This window comes from Notolabrus celidotus, chromosome 5 (assembly GCF_009762535.1).
Source record: "Notolabrus celidotus isolate fNotCel1 chromosome 5, fNotCel1.pri, whole genome shotgun sequence".
Lineage (NCBI taxonomy): Eukaryota > Metazoa > Chordata > Actinopteri > Labriformes > Labridae > Notolabrus > Notolabrus celidotus.
In genome coordinates, this window is record NC_048276.1 from 4,656,616 (window position 1) to 4,674,396 (window position 17,781).

A 17,781-nucleotide genomic window follows, 5' to 3' on the forward strand; every position below is an offset into this window, starting at 1 on the left:
ATAGTTTGATTTCTGTTTTTAAAGGCTGAGTTCTACTTTAGTTTTTATTTTCATTATTTTTTATTATTTTATTTTTTATTTTGCTATATTATAATAATAATAATAATAAGAAGAAGAAGAAGAAGAAGAAGAAGAAGAAGAATTATAATAATTATTTTATTTTTAGAGCAACTTTCAAAACCAGGTTACAAAGTACTTTACATGGGCAGCAAAATAAAACAGGCAGGTCATAAAAACACACAAGTCAAGATAAAGAAATAAAACATATGGGGGCGGCAGTAGCTCAGTCCATCGGGACTTGGCTTGGGAACCAAAGGGTCACCGGCTCGAGTCCCAGTATGGACGAGGTTTGGCAAGTGGACTGGTGGCTGGAGAGGTGCTGGTTCACTTGCCTGGGCAGTGCCGAGGTGCCCTTGAGGAAGGCAACCGAACTCCCAACTGCTGGTTGACGGCAGTATCCTCACTCTGACTCTCCCTAAGCATGTCCACTGCATGTGTGTGCATGATTGTATGTATATACCAAAAAAAAACTGTATGTGTAGCATGTACAAAAATAGCATGAGTGAAAAAATTAAATTTCCCCCCTGGGGATCAATAAAATACCTTTCTTCTTCTTCTCTATATTTTAAAAGACATACAATTCCCCTAAAAGAACTCTAAAGGAATACAATTATTTTAAAATATATTTGTTAAGACAGTTAAAATAAAATAAAGTCAAATAAAATTCAGGCTCTGCGATAAAAGTATGTTTTTAGAAGGGATTTGAAAGAGCTCACTGACTCAGCAGACCTGATCTCCTATTTATATTATACATATATTATACAACATAACAAACAAACAAATGAAACAAAAAAGACAAATAAATAAACATTTCAACAAAAGAAAACAGGACAAGCAACACATACAAACAAGCAATCTTTAAATAAAAGTAAGCTGATAGAAAATAAAAATAACACAATGTTCGTTCACAACTCAGATGATGCCTCACTGCAACAACAGCAATCATCAACACGTGTATTTTAATATTTTAATATTTCTTAGTCCTTTTTAAATAAGAACTGCATCTACTGCCCCTTTAATGCAAATATTTTCGTTTTTCCTTCTTTCCTTATTTTTTCTAAAGTAAGGCAGCACATGGACAGACCATCACAACAACATTTGATAGTTCTACTTTATTTTTTATTTTCATTATTATCAAAAAACAAATATAGAGGATATGACACATAATGTGGCTTTTTCACAACATCCTCTCTTCTAAGTATTTGATTCAGGGTGTTACCACTGTTTTCAGATCTGATCTCTTCACTCTGCGTTCTTCTTCATTTCCTGTTGACAACAGTATTGATCAGGCAATATGGATACACAGCTATAATAATATGGGAGGTTCAGTCTTCAGTTATCAGGCACCTCTCCTTTGGAATCATCGACCAGTCAGGGTCCAGGAGGCAGACACCCTCTCTACTTTTAAGAGTAGGCTTCAAACTTTCCTTTTTGATAAAGCTTATAGTTAGAGCTGGATCAGGCTTGGACCAGCTCTTAGTTATGCTACTATAAGCTTAGACTGACACACTGGGATCCTGATTTTCCCTCTCTCCCCTCTCTCTTCCTGTCCCATTAAAGTTACTCACCATAAACCTTTCTGGAGTCTCTGAGCTCCCTTGTCTCATAGGTTCCTCTGTATCACTTTCTGCTGTGAACTCCAGCTGCTACAACTACTACTATCTGTCTCACCACTATCATCTCTCTCCATCTTCATCTCCCTCTATCCCTCTCTCCAACACGGTCTCAGCAGATGTGTGTCTAACATGAGTCTGGTCCTGCTGGAGGTTTCTGCCTGTTAAAGGAAGTTTGCCCTTGCCTACTCTACTTTTAAGAGTAGGCTTCAAACTTTCCTTTTTGATAAAGCTTACCGTTAGAGCTGGTTCAGGCTTTGACCAGCTCTTAGTTATGCTGATATAGGCTTAGACTGACACTCTGGGACCCTGTCTTTCCCTCTCTCTCCTCTCTCTGCCTGTCTCTTACTTTAACTCTTCCTGTCCCATTAAAGTTACTAACCATAGACCTTTCTGGAGTCCCTGAGCTCCCTTGTCTCGTAGGTTCCTCTGGATCTCTGCTGCTGTGGACGTGTCAGACTCCATCTGCTACAACTACTACTATCCGTCTCACCACTATCATCTCTCTCTCTCTTCATCTCCCTCTATCCCTCTCTCCAACACGGTCTCAGCAGATGTGTGTCTAACATGAGTCTGGTCCTGCTGGAGGTTTCTGCCTGTTAAAGGAAGTTTGTCCTTGCCACTGTAACTTGCTAAATGCTGCAAAGTGCTCTGCTCATGGTAGATTAAGATGAGATCAGACTGAGTCCTGTCTGTAAGATGGGACTGGATCTGATCCTGTCTTGATGTTGGGTCTTTGATAGAGGACGGCGTAGACCTGCTCTGTTTGGAAAGAGTCTTGATGTTTGTTGTGTTATATCAAATGTATGAGGTAAATTGACAGACTATCTTTAATTGTTATTGTAAAAACAGAAAAGGCATGTCAATGTCAGGAATTGTTTTTATTTTTTTTCTAGTACACTTGCAGGAAGTTCATCAGAGGAGACACTGTTAATAACATCGGGACTATACAGGAGGGAACTCTATTAAATCTGAGATAACTTTCTCCTCAACATAAGTTAACATTGAAATAAAAACATTCACATACAGACCCATTGCAGGTGTACTCTTCACAAATACAACTGTTATAAACAGCTTCTCCAAACAGAAGAAACACATGTTCAGATCTTTACTTTAAGATAGATGCTATTGTACTGTCTCTTTAAAAGTGCCATAAGAACATTTTTAAAGATATAGGTACATTTACACAACCAATAGAAATGAAAGTGAACCGTATGGAAGAATAAAGAACATTTCCTACATTCCATTTCTCATGTATTAATACTGCTTTAAATCAAAAAGACAGTATTTGTAGCTCAACAGTATTAAAAGAAAATGGATTTTGACAAGGAATTAATTTGTACCGTAGTCATAAAAAATATACTGAAGGGTATTACGTTCATATGAGAAAAAAAAATCTGCTGTTTTTCATGATTAAAGCTCCTGTGAGGAGTTTTTAATTTGATATGAAATAGTCTGAAATTGATATAGATACCTCTTAAGCAAACAAGACCATTAGCATCAAGATTGAATATTTCTATATAGTGATTTTTAATTCCTTTAACTGCTGCAAGGGGTTAGGTGTCAGACTGGATGATTGACAGAATGCTGAAGAAACCGCATTTTATATGGCTTTTGCCACAGCAAATACTCAAAGTGATGCATTTGATTGTAAAGACAGTAGGATGAGTTTTTTTCTGTTAGAACACGCAACTTAAGGCTGATTTATACTTCTGCGTCGAATCGACGGCGTAGCCTACGCCGTAGGTCCGCGTAGCTCCCGTACCTACGCAGAGGCCTACGCACGTAGCTGACGTGCACCTCCTCCAAAAAGTAACTACGCGTAGAGCCGACGCGGACCGCAAGCTCTGTGATTGGTCCGCTCGACGGCTTGGTCTTTCCCGCATTCACAGCACTTCCGGGATCCCGGACATCGGCCACACATCGGCTGTGTATTTCATCTCCTCCTCTCTATTCTTCATGTAATCATGTCTGTATGATAAACAGCAACATGTATCAGCTGTAGATTAACTTAACACGCTCTGAATCGATGTGGAAAAGTAAACAGAGATCGTAGCAGGACCAGAAGCAGGCGACCGGCTATCAGAGAGACCACACTGCCCTCAAGCGTTTCGGAGGAGAATTGCTGCGCGACACGGACACATCGACGCAGAAGTATGTGGGCTCATGTCCGCGTCAACCCCTGCTGCGTAGGGGCGACGCAGAAGTATAAATCAGCCTTTACACATCCACGGGACAAAGTCAGAGGTATCACTTTGTCCACAGGGGGCGCCAAAATCAACACAAACAGAGTTCCTCACAGGAGCTTTAACGAGTTAATTATCTCTGAATTAGGTGAAAAGTGTTTTGTTTTTCTCAGAATGGACGTTACGTCTAAACAGCTGCAGAGTCCTCAGGTGTCTGCGCAATGTTGACAAGCTAATCACAACACCATCGATGTTACTGAGAGACACTATATCTCCCAATGTCTTAAACCCACAGCTAAATAAAACTGGATTAAACTGAACAACCGGGGCGTGTTTACAACAGAGCAGAATTTTTTTTATTTACAAAAAAATGTCTCATAATTCTGAGATAATTAACTTGTTAATTCAGAAAAACAGAGCAGAATTTTTAACTCATGTGAACGCAATACGCTTCAGTAAAAATCAGACCTTTTCAGAAGAATAAAAAGACAAGGAAAGGATGAACCTCAGAGTAAATGATCCCTCACTGAGGCGGGAGCAAAGCAGGCGAGCTTGATCAAATAAGAAAGAACAATAGACTGAACAGTGCATCAGTAAAAAGTGTTGTAAAAGTATCTCTCCCTTGATCTCACTGGCAAATAAAAAGCTTTAAAAAAGATACCCCGAATTCATTCCCCAACTGTATTATTTTAAAATGCCACAAATACTTTTGATCAAACAAACAATTTTCATATTCACAAAGTTTTTATATCTACCAGAAAATAAGTAGTCTGTGTTTTTTTCCCCCCTTAAATTCAAGCACAATATTTTAGTTTGCACTCTTTTGGGATTTCAAACAAACTTGCTTTCACTACAGGCAGTCCCCTCACGGCCAAATTACACCAAAATACAGAATCCAACTGCAGTCAAATATTTGAGTGTCATATAAAAATCAAGTAAGATCATCATACTGCACATTAGCAAATCAAAATATGTACAAATCTACATTAAGTAATTGAATTTCTGAATAGGCACTTTATTTCAAACAGTTCAGCCAGCCCTCAGTCGTCTTTGAGGGTTTAACACCACAAAGACTCGGCTGTCAGCTTGTTTTTTTTTAAAGGAAGATTAAACTAAATGACAACAAACAAACAAACAAACATTAGCCCTAAGAACCAGGTTTCAATCTGACATCAGACACACCCAGGTTTTAAAGATAAAAAGTAAGAGGGTCGCTACGGTGCAGGAAGGAGGGACTTCAACATGCACACATGTTTAAAAGAGAGAGAGAGGATATCCACCTCCTCCTGACTTCCTTCAAAAAAAAGTACCTTGTTAGAGAAGAAATGTAGTGCAACGACAGCCTGTCACCACCGAGGGCAGTTATCATTAATGCCACACAACAACACAATAAATAAATTATAAATAAACAAAATAAATCACATAAATAATCACTTTGTCGCATAAATAAAGAGAACAGACTGATCGAGAAGAGGCAGGCAGTGTTTACACTCCTCAGAGGCGCTCCTGGACTCTGATGTTGGAAGCAGTGTTTGTTGTTTTTTGTGCCTTAAAGAACCTACTTACAATTTTTGTTCTAATTCAGCCCTCCTTTCACTGCTTCACTATTTCCCCGGCCGTGTCTCGTTCTCACAATCACCAACAAAGCAACCGGCCAATCACAACAAACCCCTCTCCACAAATATGTGGACAAATACGATTAGTTACGTAACTGTAGTGTGAACCGCTCTCAAACAAGAATAAATGTTACAGAGCGAAGTGAATGTTAGTCACTGAAGGTCAAAGCAAGCTGGACATATACTGGCCTTCACATCAGGAGCTAGTTCACTACACAGAGAGAAGAGTAAACCATGTTAAGGTCAGAGGTTTGAACCCTGACAGCCCCAAAGAAGCCGGGGCTTTGAGAGAGAGTGTATATTACAGCACTGGTGAGTCGCCACAGTAGTACAAACTGAAGAGGAAACACCAGCCACATTTTGAAGCATCCAGAAGAAGTGGCTAAACGTGCATCTCGCTTGGTTCTAAGTAACCTTTAAAAAAACAAGAGGTGTGCTTGATTTGTCGTACCTACCGTCCATGGAGTGCAGTCACATTCAGTTTTATCGTTACCTCCTGAAGTGAGAGTTAAATCAAGCGCGCCTCAGGTTTTACAAACAACAGGATTTTACGTATCGAGCAGTTTCGATAAAAACTCCAAAACACACCGTCTAACTCTCTCCTGACAGTACGAGCGTTCTTAGAGTCTGTGTCGGCGAGGGTCCGAGCGTGGAGGGGATGGCGGTGGCGGCAGAGTGACGGTGGTAGGGGGCTCCACCGGATCGTCCATGGGCAGGACCAGACGTGTGCCCCTGATCGCCACTTCGTGCTCCGCCAGGGAGAGCTCGTGATCCAGACCTTCGTCGGACGGGCCGCCCCCGGTGCTCGCGGTGGAGGAGCGCTTGCGGTTGATGGTGCGGGAGCCGGAGGCGTCTGTGGTGACGGTGACGTCCGCGAACATGGAGCTCACGTTGGCGTCGTTCAGGATGAAGTCGGAGTCGTCGTCGTTGTGGAGCTGACCTTCGTTCTGGTGAGGGGGGGAACGAGAGAAGAATCAAGGGATGAGTACTTCTACTTTAGATCATCCACATGAACACAGAGGGGGTTCTATCTCAGGACTCTGCTGGGACACTTAACTCAGTACATGGACCAGTATACGACAACAAGTCCTGACTTTAATCACAAGTTAATTCTTCTTCATCTTCAGAGTGAAACAGATTTATATCACAAATAAAAACTGGTTCAGAAAACATCTTCAACATCGTGTCGTGTTTTCAAACCTCGTAGGCCTGTGGGCTGGTGAGGCATCGGGCCAGAGGTCCACAACAAGCCGGCATGGTGGCAGTGAGAGGGGGGCCGCTGTGGGTCAGGAGGGGCTTAAGGTAGCTGGGGAGCAAGCTTGTCAAGGACTATAGAGAAGTGACTTCAGTTAGACAGTTTCATTTCACTTCAATGTTGCTGCAAATCAAACAAAATAATCCAAATATAAAGTTTAAAATATGCTTTTATGAGTCTGGTCCTGCTGGAGGTTTCTGCCTGTTAAAGGAAGTTTGGCCTTGCCACTGTAACTGCAAAGTGCTCTGCTCATGGTGGATTTTTCCTTTTTGATAAAGCTTATAGTTAGACCTGGCTCAGGCTTGGACCAGCTCTTAGTTATGCTGCTATAGGTAGGGATGTTAGAGATGTGCCGAAGCTTCGAAGCGTGTGTCGAGTATTTGAGGGGGGCGTTTCCGCGAAGCGCGTATCGAGGCTTCCTTATTCAATTCAATGCTTCACACACCAAAGGCATGGTGTCATTATAATCACTGCTCTTATTTTACATTTATTGTCCACTTGATGGCGCAGTAGAGCAAATGGAGCACCATGAAACTTCGGCCCATGAGTGAACCAATTGGATGGAAAGCCTCAATGCTTCAAGAAGCTTCATCTCGCCATCACTAGCTATAGGCTTAGACTGACACACTGGGATCCTGTCTTTCCCTCTCTCTCCTCTCTCTGCCTTTGACTTACTTTAACTCTTCCTGTCCCATTAAAGTTACAAACCATAGACCTTTCTGGAGACACTTGTTTAGTGGATTCCTCTGCCCTGCTGCTGTGGACGTGCCAGACTCCAGCTGCTACAACTACAACTATCCGTCTCTTCACTATCATCTCTCTCTCTCTTCATCTCCCTCTATCCCTCTCTCCAACACGGTCTCAGCAGATGTGTGTCTAACATGAGTCTGGTCCTGCTGGAGGTTTCTGCCTGTTAAAGGAAGTTTGCCCTTGCCACTGTAACTTGCTAAATGCTGCAAAGTGCTCTGCTCATGGTGGATTAAGATGAGATCAGACATTTGTTGTGATTTTGTGCCATATCAATAAAGATTGATTGATTAACAACACTTCCCTTAATGCTTAAGAACATAGTACCAGACTTGCAAACTATATCAAATCATACATTTCTGATTTGTGCCGGATAAAATAATTCATCTTTACCTTTTATTTTTACCATGTTAATCTATTTAATTCCACAGTTTCAACATTTTACACTGAATTTGTGTGAAACCCCCAAAACTGAGCTTTAAACCTCTTAAAGCTTCATGTGCTCGACTCTTGTAGAAGTCATACAGTTTGAGGAGAGCGCCCTCTGGTGTCCAGAGCTGAATGCAGCACCCACACTCCCTCAGACAGCAGCTCACACACACACACACGATCAATCAAAGGATACTTTCTGTCAAAGTTATACCAGATCCTGAAAGGCCAAGCGCTCTCATGTTTGGTGTTCCTCCTCTGTGTGCCGTCCAACATGGCTGAACTCTGCAAAGCAGAACGTTTTTGTTAGTTTCTGTTTTAGTAACTTGAGAAACAAAAGAGTTGAGTTTGTGTTTATAACTTACAAAGTTGTCTTGATCAGAATCCACGCCCACCCTGAGAGGAAAGATACAGACAGTGAGTTTGACTGACAGATCTTCTCCAGGGGAAGTGACACGCACAGAAACAGAATGACTAATGCATAAAAAAACGAAGCATGGACTCACGGTATGCTCATGAAGGACAGCATGGGCATGGTGCCGCCTCCACAGATCCACACAGTGAAGAAGACGATCAGGAGGGTGGTCGAGAACATCATCTGACGGGCGTAGGTCGCGGTGTCTCGGATGGAGAGAGCGAAGGTCATCGCCCCGCGTAGACCTGGAGGACACAGACAGAAGTGTGTGGGAAGGAGAAACTGCGTGTGCGTGTGTGTGTGTGTGTGTGTGTGTGTGTTTCACTTTAAGACCGTGTGTGAATTCAAAAGCTCTGAGCCAAGCTTCAAGTTGTCAGTTATGAGATATGTTTGAGAACATCTTCAGCGTCACATTTCACAGATTTGGTAAAGTCTAAAAGGTCAAAGGTGAGGCTTCAGCTGAGAGCACAAACGACCTTGTACTGTCAGCTGCAGCCTCACCTCTGAGTTTTCATGTTAAAACTACTTTCACCTGCGTCATCAGAGACCTGAAGGAGATCTCTGTTATCAGCCGGTTTCCTTCAGTACTGAATCTGAGAATGAAACCTCAAGCATCGATGCACAAAATGATCCAGGCTTGTGTCTTTAAACCGCTCTCTTCCACTGGCTCGGTTTGTTTTGATGGAACCTGAGGCCTGTGTTACTCAAAGTTCAGCACGTCCAGGGTACTTCTGAGTCATCACGCTTTGCAAAGGTGGATGTAAACTGTCGGCTGAACACAAGTCTTTGCACAGATGTATTGTTATGGTACTTTCTATATTTTTTTTAATAGATCAAAGCATAAAAAAGACTTGCATCCGTATCTCATGAGTACAAATACAAGGCTGTAGTTATTCTATACGTCTCTCTTATACAAACTGAACATTTTAACCCTCCTCCAGTCTCAGAAGCTGTGCACAGAGAACCTGCATGAGGAGAACAGATCGTCAAAAGGTAGATCTGATCTGATCGGTCTCAGCAGACATGTGTCTAACATGAGTCTGGTCCTGCTGGAGGTTTCTGCCTGTAAAAGGAAGTTTGTCCTTGCCTACTCTACTTTTAAGAGTAGACTTCAAACTTTCCTTTTTGATAAAGCTTATAGTTAGAGCTGGGTCGGGCTTGGACCAGCTCTTAGTTATGCTGCTATAGGCTAAGACTGCTGGGGGAACTGACACACTGGGATCCCCTCTCTCTGACTGTCTCTTACTTAAACTCTTCCTGTCTCATTAAAGTTACTAACCATAGACTTTTCTGGAGTCCCTAAGCTCCCTTGTCTCGTAGGTTCTTCTGGATCTCTGCTGCTGTGGACGTGCCAGACTCCAGCTGCTACAACTACTAATACCCGTCTCACCACTATCATCCCTCTCTCCAACTCGGTCTCAGCAGATGTGTGTCTAACATGAGTCTGGTCCTGCTGGAGGTTTCTGCCTGTTAAAGGAAGTTTGTCCTTGCCACTGTAACTTGCTAAATGCTGCAAAGTGCTCTGCTCATGGTGGATTAAGATGAGATCAGACTGAGTCCTGTCTGTAAGATGGGACTGGATTTTGATGTTGGGTCTTTGATAGAGTACGGTCTAGACCTGCTCTGTTTGGAAAGAGTCTTCAGATAATGTTTGTTGTGATTTGGTGCTTTTTAAATAAAGATTGATTGACCCCTTATTCTGTACATAATCAGAACACCAGAGCAGGTTAGTTACCATAACAGACAGTCTACCCCAGGAAGTACAAAACCAACTCTGAAGTCCTCACTCAGGGTTTAATGTGGCTAGTTGTTAATCCAGGATCATAGTACAGGCCTCAGGTCCCAGCTGTGTGCAAACTTGAGAGCCCTGAGATTTGATTGTCTCACCTGCAAACATCATGACGTGCTGGAATTTTGTTCCAATCTTGTTCTTGCGCCCCAGGTTGAGCATGAAGGACAAAGGGTAGATGTTTGCTGCTCTGCCCACAAACACAGCCAGCTACACAACGCAGGGAAGTCAAGGACACAACTCACAGAACAAAGACAGAGCAGGCTGGAGGAGAACATAATAATACTTTTCTGTCTCTTTAAGGCTTCTTTTGGTTTCTGAGCAGTGTAAAGGATACAAAGGCTCCAATGATGAACAAAGGGTTAAAGACGTGGGACTGGAAGGAGAAGAGAGTCAGACCCATGTAGGAGAAGATGAAGTTCTCCGCCAGGAAGTTCAGCAGCTCAAACAACTGATGGAGAGAAGATAAACAAACGTGAACAAGCTGCACGATGACGCATTCACTTCCTGCTGATTGAAGATTTGATGAGGAAGATCATTTCGGTGCGAGTTTGCATGCATTTTCTTATTCATGGAAGCATATTAGCAACCAAAGTTACAATTATACATCATTTATTGCATCATCACAGATCCGGCCAGATTGTGCAGACTGTGCAGGATTTGAAGTTAGACAGAAGTGTTAATTTCATCAGAAAACAGAAGTAGGAACTTCCACTAACGGGACATTTTTCGCTGGTAGCTGACTGGTCGGATATCAGTGACCGTCAGGAAGAGTGTCTCTTTGTGTTGTTGACGAAGGTGATGCATGGAGTCTCGCCCATTCTTGATTTGGATTTCTCGGTAACACAAACAAGTGCTGAAAACGCTGAACTGCACTTGAACTTGTGTGGCACAGAAAAGAGCAGCGCCAGCACGAAACATGTCGAGAGAGGACACAGGCCCTCACTGTGACCAATCAGCTGTAAGACTGAGGGCTGGCGTGCTGAACTCAGAAACACTCAGCGCTCACCCAAAGTGGACAATTTAAGGAAAAATGTCTCAGCACTCACACTAAATGTAAAACTTTTAAAGTCAGCAGCTTTAATGCCTTTGAATTCACTTCTTGATTTATGGTTCTGGTCGGTTTTATGATCAACTGAGATTTCTAGTTTGTTAAATCTTCCTGTCCCATTAAAGTTACTAACCATAGACCTTTCTGGAGTCCCTGTTCTCCCTTGTCTCGTAGGTTCCTCTGGACCTCTCCTTTGGAATCATCTACCAGGGTCAGGGTCCGGGAGGCAGACACCCTCTCTACTTTTAAGAGTAGGCTTCAAACTTTCCTTTTTGATAAAGCTTATAGTTAGAGCTGGATCAGGCTTGGACCAGCTCTTGGTTATGCTGCTACAGGCTTACACTGCTGGGGGAACTGACCCACTGGGATCCTGTCTTTCCCTCTCCATGCTCTCTGTCTGTCTCTTACTTTAACTCTCCCTGTCCCATTAAAGTTACTAACCATAGACCTTTCTGGAGTCCCTGTTCTCCCTTGTCTCGTAGGTTCCTCTGGACCTCTCCTTTGGAATCATCTACCAGGGTCAGGGTCCGGGAGGCAGACACCCTCTCTACTTTTAAGAGTAGGCTTCAAACTTTCCTTTTTGATAAAGCTTATAGTTAGAGCTGGATCAGGCTTGGACCAGCTCTTGGTTATGCTGCTACAGGCTTACACTGCTGGGGGAACTGACCCACTGGGATCCTGTCTTTCCCTCTCCATGCTCTCTGTCTGTCTCTTACTTTAACTCTCCCTGTCCCATTAAAGTTACTAACCATAGACCTTTCTGGAGTCCCTGAGCTCCCTTGTCTCGTAGGTTCCTCTGGATCTCTCCTTTGGAATCATCCACCAGGGTCAGGGTCCGGGAGGCAGACACCCTCTCTACTTTTAAGAGTAGGCTTCAAACTTTCATTTTTGATAAAGCTTATAGTTAGAGCTGGATCAGGCTTGGACCAGCTCTTGGTTATGCTGCTACAGGCTTACACTGCTGGGGGAACTGACCCACTGGGATCCTGTCTTTCCCTCTCCATGCTCTCTCTGTCTCTTACTTTAACTCTCCCTGTCCCATTAAAGTTACTAACCATAGACCTTTCTAGAGTCCCTGAGCTCCCTTGTCTCGTAGGTTCCTCTGGATCTCTCCTTTGGAATCATCTACCAGGGTCAGGGTCCGGAAGGCAGACACCCTCTCTATACTTTTAAGAGTAGGCTTCAAACTTTCCTTTTTGATAATGCTTTTAGTTAGAGCTGGATCAGGCTTGGACCAGCTCTTATTTATGCTGCTTTAGTCTTAGACTGACACACTGGGATCCTGTCTTTCCCTGTCTCTGCTCTCTCTGCCTGTCTCTTACTTGAACTCTTCCTGTCCCATTAAAGTTACTAACCATAGACCTTTCTGGAGTCCCAGAGCTCCCTTGTCTCGTAGGTTCCTCTGGATCTCTGCTGCTGTGGACGTGTCAGACTCCAGCTGCTACAACTACTACTATCTATCTCACCGCTATCATCTCTCTCTCTGTCTTCATCTCCCTCTATCCCTCTCTCCAACACGCTCTCAGCAGATGTGTGTCTAACATGAGTCTGGTCCTGCTGGAGGTTTCTGCCTGTTAAAGGAAGTTTGTCCTTGCCACTGTAACTTGCTAAATGCTGCAAAGTGCTCTGCTCATGGTGGATTAAGATGAGATCAGACTGAGTCCTGTCTGTAAGATGGGACTGGATCTGATCCGGTCTTGATGTTGGGTCTTTGTTCATAATAGAACATAGAGTACGGTGTCTATGGAGTCTGAGGATTACGTTTGTTGTGATTTGGCGCTTTATAAATAAAGATTGATTGATTGATCTTACTCCCCCTTTGTAATGCAGCTCGCAGTGACTCTCAGTTTGATTTCGATGAACTGTTTTTGATTAATATTTGCAGATTTGTGTCATTATGTATCTCTGTGGTTTTTCTGTGGTTTTCCACCTGCTGTCATGCTCATAAATGTGTCACGCACACCCAGCAGCTGACACTTGTTCATTTCTAAAAGCTGCTGTTCTGACATAAGCAGTTTTGATCTTTATTCACTTGTACTCACATTGTGTATAATCAGCTGCCATCTTAACCCATTGACATTAATGTTAACTCCTTCATGTAAAGTCCTCTGAGTGAAAACTGTGCTGACATTTAGTTCTTTGACTAACGATGACAACAACACATTACAGCTGAGCCACAACGTTTGAACATGTGTCGACTGTCTCAGCTTCAGCTTCTGTGACTGGTGTGATCAATAACCTGTAACCAGGCGACCAAAAGTCATGTTTTTATTTAGGACGCATTGCAGCAGCAGTGACCCGCCCCCTACTTCAGTGGAAACCTGCCCGTGAGTTTCTCAGAAGTCTCCCCTTAACGTCAGATATTTGTTTCACTATCTTTAAAAAAGACCGGCTGTTTCACAACATCCTCTCTTCTAAGTATTTGATTCAGAGTGTTTCCACTGTTTTTAGATATGATCTTTAACACTGTGTTCTTCTTCACTTCCTGGTGGCAACAGCACTGGTCAGGCAATATGGATGCACAGCTATAATAGTATGGGAGGTCGAGCCTTCAGTTATCAGGCACCTCTCCTTTGGAATCATCTACCAGTCAGAGTCCGGGAGGCAGACACCCTCTCTACTTTTAAGAGTAGGCTTCAAACTTTCCTTTTTGATAAAGCTTATAGTTAGAGCTGGATCAGGCTTGGACCAGCTCTTATTTATGCTGCTACAGGCTTACACTGCTGGGGGAACTGACCCACTGGGATCCTGTCTTTCCCTCTCCATGCTCTCTCTGTCACTTACTTTAACTCTCTCTGTCCCATTAAAGTTACTAACCATAGACCTTTCTGGAGTCCCTGAGCTCCCATGTCTCGTAGATTCCTCTGGACCTCTCCTTTGGAATCATCTACCAGGGTCAGGGTCCGGGAGGCAGACACCCTCTCTATACTTTTAAGAGTAGGCTTCAAACTTTCCTTTTTGATAAAGCTTTTAGTTAGAGCTGGATCAGGCTTGGACCAGCTCTTATTTATGCTGCTATAGGCTTAGACTGACACACTGGGATCCTGTCTTTCCCTCTGTCTCCTCTCTCTGTCTGTCACTTACTTTAACTCTTCCTGTCCCATTAAAGTTACTAACCATAGACCTTTCTGGAGTCCCTGAGCTCCCTTGTCTCGTAGGTTCCTCTGGATCTCTGCTGCTGTGGACGTGCCAGACTCCAGCTGCTACAACTACTACTATCAGTCTCACCACTATCATCTCTCTCTCTCTTCCTCTCCCTCTATCCCTCTCTCCAACACGGTCTCAGCAGATGTGTGTCTAACACAGGACTTCCACCAGATCTGTGTCTGGTCCATCTCTGATCCGCTGCGGTCCTGGGAGTTGACACATTGACTAGAATGGAAACCTATCAGATTGGACGGACCGGACACGGATCTGGTGGAATTTGGCCGTAACATGAGTCTGGTCCTGCTGGAGGTTTCTGCCTGTTAAAGGAAGTTTGTCCTTGCCACTGTAACTTGCTAAATGCTGCAAAGTGCTCTGTTCATGGTGGATTAAGATGAGATCAGACTGAGTCCTGTCTGGAAGATGGGACTGGATCTGATCCTGTCTTGATGTTGGGTCTTTGTTCATAATACATAGAGTACGGTCTAGACCTGCTCTGTTTGGAAAGAGTCTTCAGATAACGTTTGTTGGGATGTGTTGCCATATTAATAAAGATTGATTGATTGAGATTTATTCTAAAAGATGATGTGTTACCTGTTTGCTCCTGTCCTGAGATTCAGGGGAGAGATTGTTGAATGTGTAGTGAGCCTGAGTGATTCCACAGAACAGCACAGCCACCACACCTGAAATAGAAACGTAAACATTCAACACTTCCTGGAGACATCAGATCGCCTTCCTGTTTCATTTCATTGAAAATAAAAAGACAAATGAGTCCAATTTTGGCTCCTTTGACCACTTATACATGTGAAAACTACTTAAATCAAACAACTGAAATCTCAAATTTATACAGTAGTCAAAGTTGAAAGAAGATGCTGTATATCACATTCTAAACTGCATGCATTACTTCTGTGTACAGGTATACCTGTGAACCCGCAGGCTTCAGCCAGCAGGAAGGTGCTCCAGGACATGAGGAAGAAGAGAGCCGTCTCCAGCAAAGGGAAGTCCCTCAGCTTCGTGAACTTTGTCACGTGAGGAAAACCAAGAGTCAAGGAGCAAAACCATGCGACAGAACTACTTAGTTAAAAACATTGTTAAATCCAAATGCTAAATATACATCTAAATGTTAAATATAAATCTAAATGTTCAATGTTAAATCTAAATGCTAAATCTAAATCCAAATGTTCAAAAATAAGTCTAAATGCTAGTCTAAATGTTAAATATAAATCTAAATGTTAAATCTACATCTAAATGTTAAATATAAATCCTAATGTTAAATATAAATCTAAATGTTAAATCTACATCTAAATGTTAAATATAAATATAAATCTTAAATCTACATCTAAATGTATAAAAACAAATCTAAATGTTAAATCTACATCTAAATGTTAAATATAAATATAAATCTTAAATCTACATCTAAATGTTAAATATAAATATAAATCTTAAATCTACATTAAATGTTAAATATAAATATAAATATTCAACTTTACATCTAAATGCTAAATATAAATGTTAAATATAAATATAAATTTTAAATATAAATATGAATGTTAAATATACATCTAAATGTTAAATATAAATCTTAAATATACATCTAAATGTTAAATATAAATGTAAATGTTGGATGTTAAATCTAGATGCTAAATATAAATGTTAAATCTACATCTAAATGTTAAATCTAAATGGTTAATATAAATCTAAAAGTTCAACGTTATATCTAAATGCTAAATATAAATGTTAAATATAAATACAAATGTTAAATCTACATCTTAATGTTAAATATAAATCTAAATGTTGAATCTACATCTAAATGCTAAATATAAATGTTAAATCTAAATGCTAAATATAAATGTTAAATCTAAATGCTAAATATAAATAAAAATGTTCAACGTTAAATCTAAATAATAAATATAAATGTTAAACCTAAATATAAATATTGAATATAAATATAAATGTTCAATGTTAAATATAAATATAAATGTAAATATAAATATTAAATATAAATCTAAATGGTAAATATTTGTATTTAACATTTAGATTTAACGTTGAACATTTAGATTTAGATTTAACATTTAGATTTAACGTTGAACATTTAGATTTAGATTTAACATTTAGATGTATATTTAGTATTTGGATTTAACAATGATTTTACCTTAATATATTTTTCACAACAAAATGAAAAGTGAAGAAGATCACAAATATTCCTCTAAATGGGATAAAAAAAAGTGACTTTTAAAAATTCACTTGTTTTTGGAGCTAAATGTGGAGAGTGTTGCTGTTATTTTCGATGTGCACAACTTTACAAACTGCTCCATAAAATCAGCCCCATATCAAGTGATAATTCAGCAGACATCAGTTTAAATGCTACAGTCATACTGTGCTTGTTCAGCTGACGCACACTGCTGTGAGTAACAGAGAAAGGATATGAAAGCAGTCATGACTCCGGTGGCCACCCCGAGAGCGAAGGATCCGCTGAAGACGCCCAGAAAGATGCCGAAGGATTTCAACAAGGCCATGGCCTCAAAGCTGTGGCTGTTATCTCCGGTGGGCTGGTACGCCACAATAGAGCTGACGTGCAGATAAACAGAGAGAGAGAAAATAAATAGAAAGACATTTTCACAGAAAAGGGAAGCTGGTCAGAGAGGAAACACATGCTCACACGAGGAAGATCATTAAGCAGAAATCAGGCAAAAGATCAAATCCGCAGCAACTAAAATATAATGATGGCTGAGGTGTGCTTCCCTGTACATTCGATGACTTTGTACAAATTTAAAGGGCTTAAGTTAACACTTAAAAATAGCAAAGCCATCACACACATGCACTGGAGTTTGGGATTTACTGTCATTAAAGGGAGGGGTTCAGGGTTTTGCATATTTTGATTCAATATTCAAGAGAACATGTATTTTAGTGATATTTAATTTAGAAGAGACATAAGACAGTTAATTCAGGAGCTGTCCTTCTATGAGAGTAGGAATCAAATTACCAAAAGCCCAACAAAGCAAACGTATAGATTATGAAATGAACTATAATAAAAGCAGAATGTTCTAGTCATATGCAGAGCCTATAGAGCAGAAAGAAAACTGAAAACCACACAAGACACTGGCATGAGAAGGATGCAGTTGCAGCAGGATGCAGGGGAGGATTCAAATAAAGACCTGCAGCATATCCACATGTTTAGGTTTTAACTCTCTAGCTCTGCCAGCACATCCACGCATATCACCCACCCACACCCACCGGGGAGTAAATGTCTGGTTCTCTCCCAGCCATCCCTCCATGCCCTCAGGCCACACCGGACCAGCATCTTTCTGAGGGAGCACAGCTCCAGCACCGGCCCCCCGCCTACTCTCCTTCTCCAAGCGGAGGAGAACACTACATGCATACATACGTACAGGAAGGCGATGAATGACACAGGAGGTGAAGGAGGGCAAGCAGTGAAATGACAGGGACGGATGTTAGAATGATTATTGACAACACAG

The 17,781-nt window shown here is 41.5% G+C and overlaps 2 protein-coding genes across 2 annotated transcripts in view; one reads left to right on the forward strand and one right to left on the reverse strand.

Moving 5' to 3' along the window:
• Positions 1–4,192: 4,192 nt before the first annotated feature.
• On the reverse strand, positions 4,193–17,708 carry LOC117812991 (sodium/hydrogen exchanger 6-like). Its single transcript, XM_034684009.1, has 11 exons — positions 17,540–17,708; positions 16,732–16,873; positions 15,228–15,333; positions 14,900–14,988; positions 10,448–10,561; positions 10,209–10,320; positions 8,413–8,566; positions 8,272–8,302; positions 8,103–8,191; positions 6,676–6,781; positions 4,193–6,422 (listed from the first exon to the last, which is right to left on the reverse strand). Exons 1-11 carry the CDS (start codon positions 17,686–17,688, stop codon positions 6,096–6,098), a joined length of 1,419 nt encoding a protein of 472 aa, XP_034539900.1. The 5' UTR covers positions 17,689–17,708; the 3' UTR covers positions 4,193–6,095.
• The window catches only part of LOC117812666 (sorting nexin-12-like), a 39,953-nt gene continuing 39,879 nt past the window's right edge, over positions 17,708–17,781 (forward strand). The window contains exon 1 of the mRNA XM_034683572.1: positions 17,708–17,736. Coding sequence (XP_034539463.1) covers positions 17,708–17,736 — 29 coding nt within the window. The remainder of the gene's footprint in view (positions 17,737–17,781) is intronic.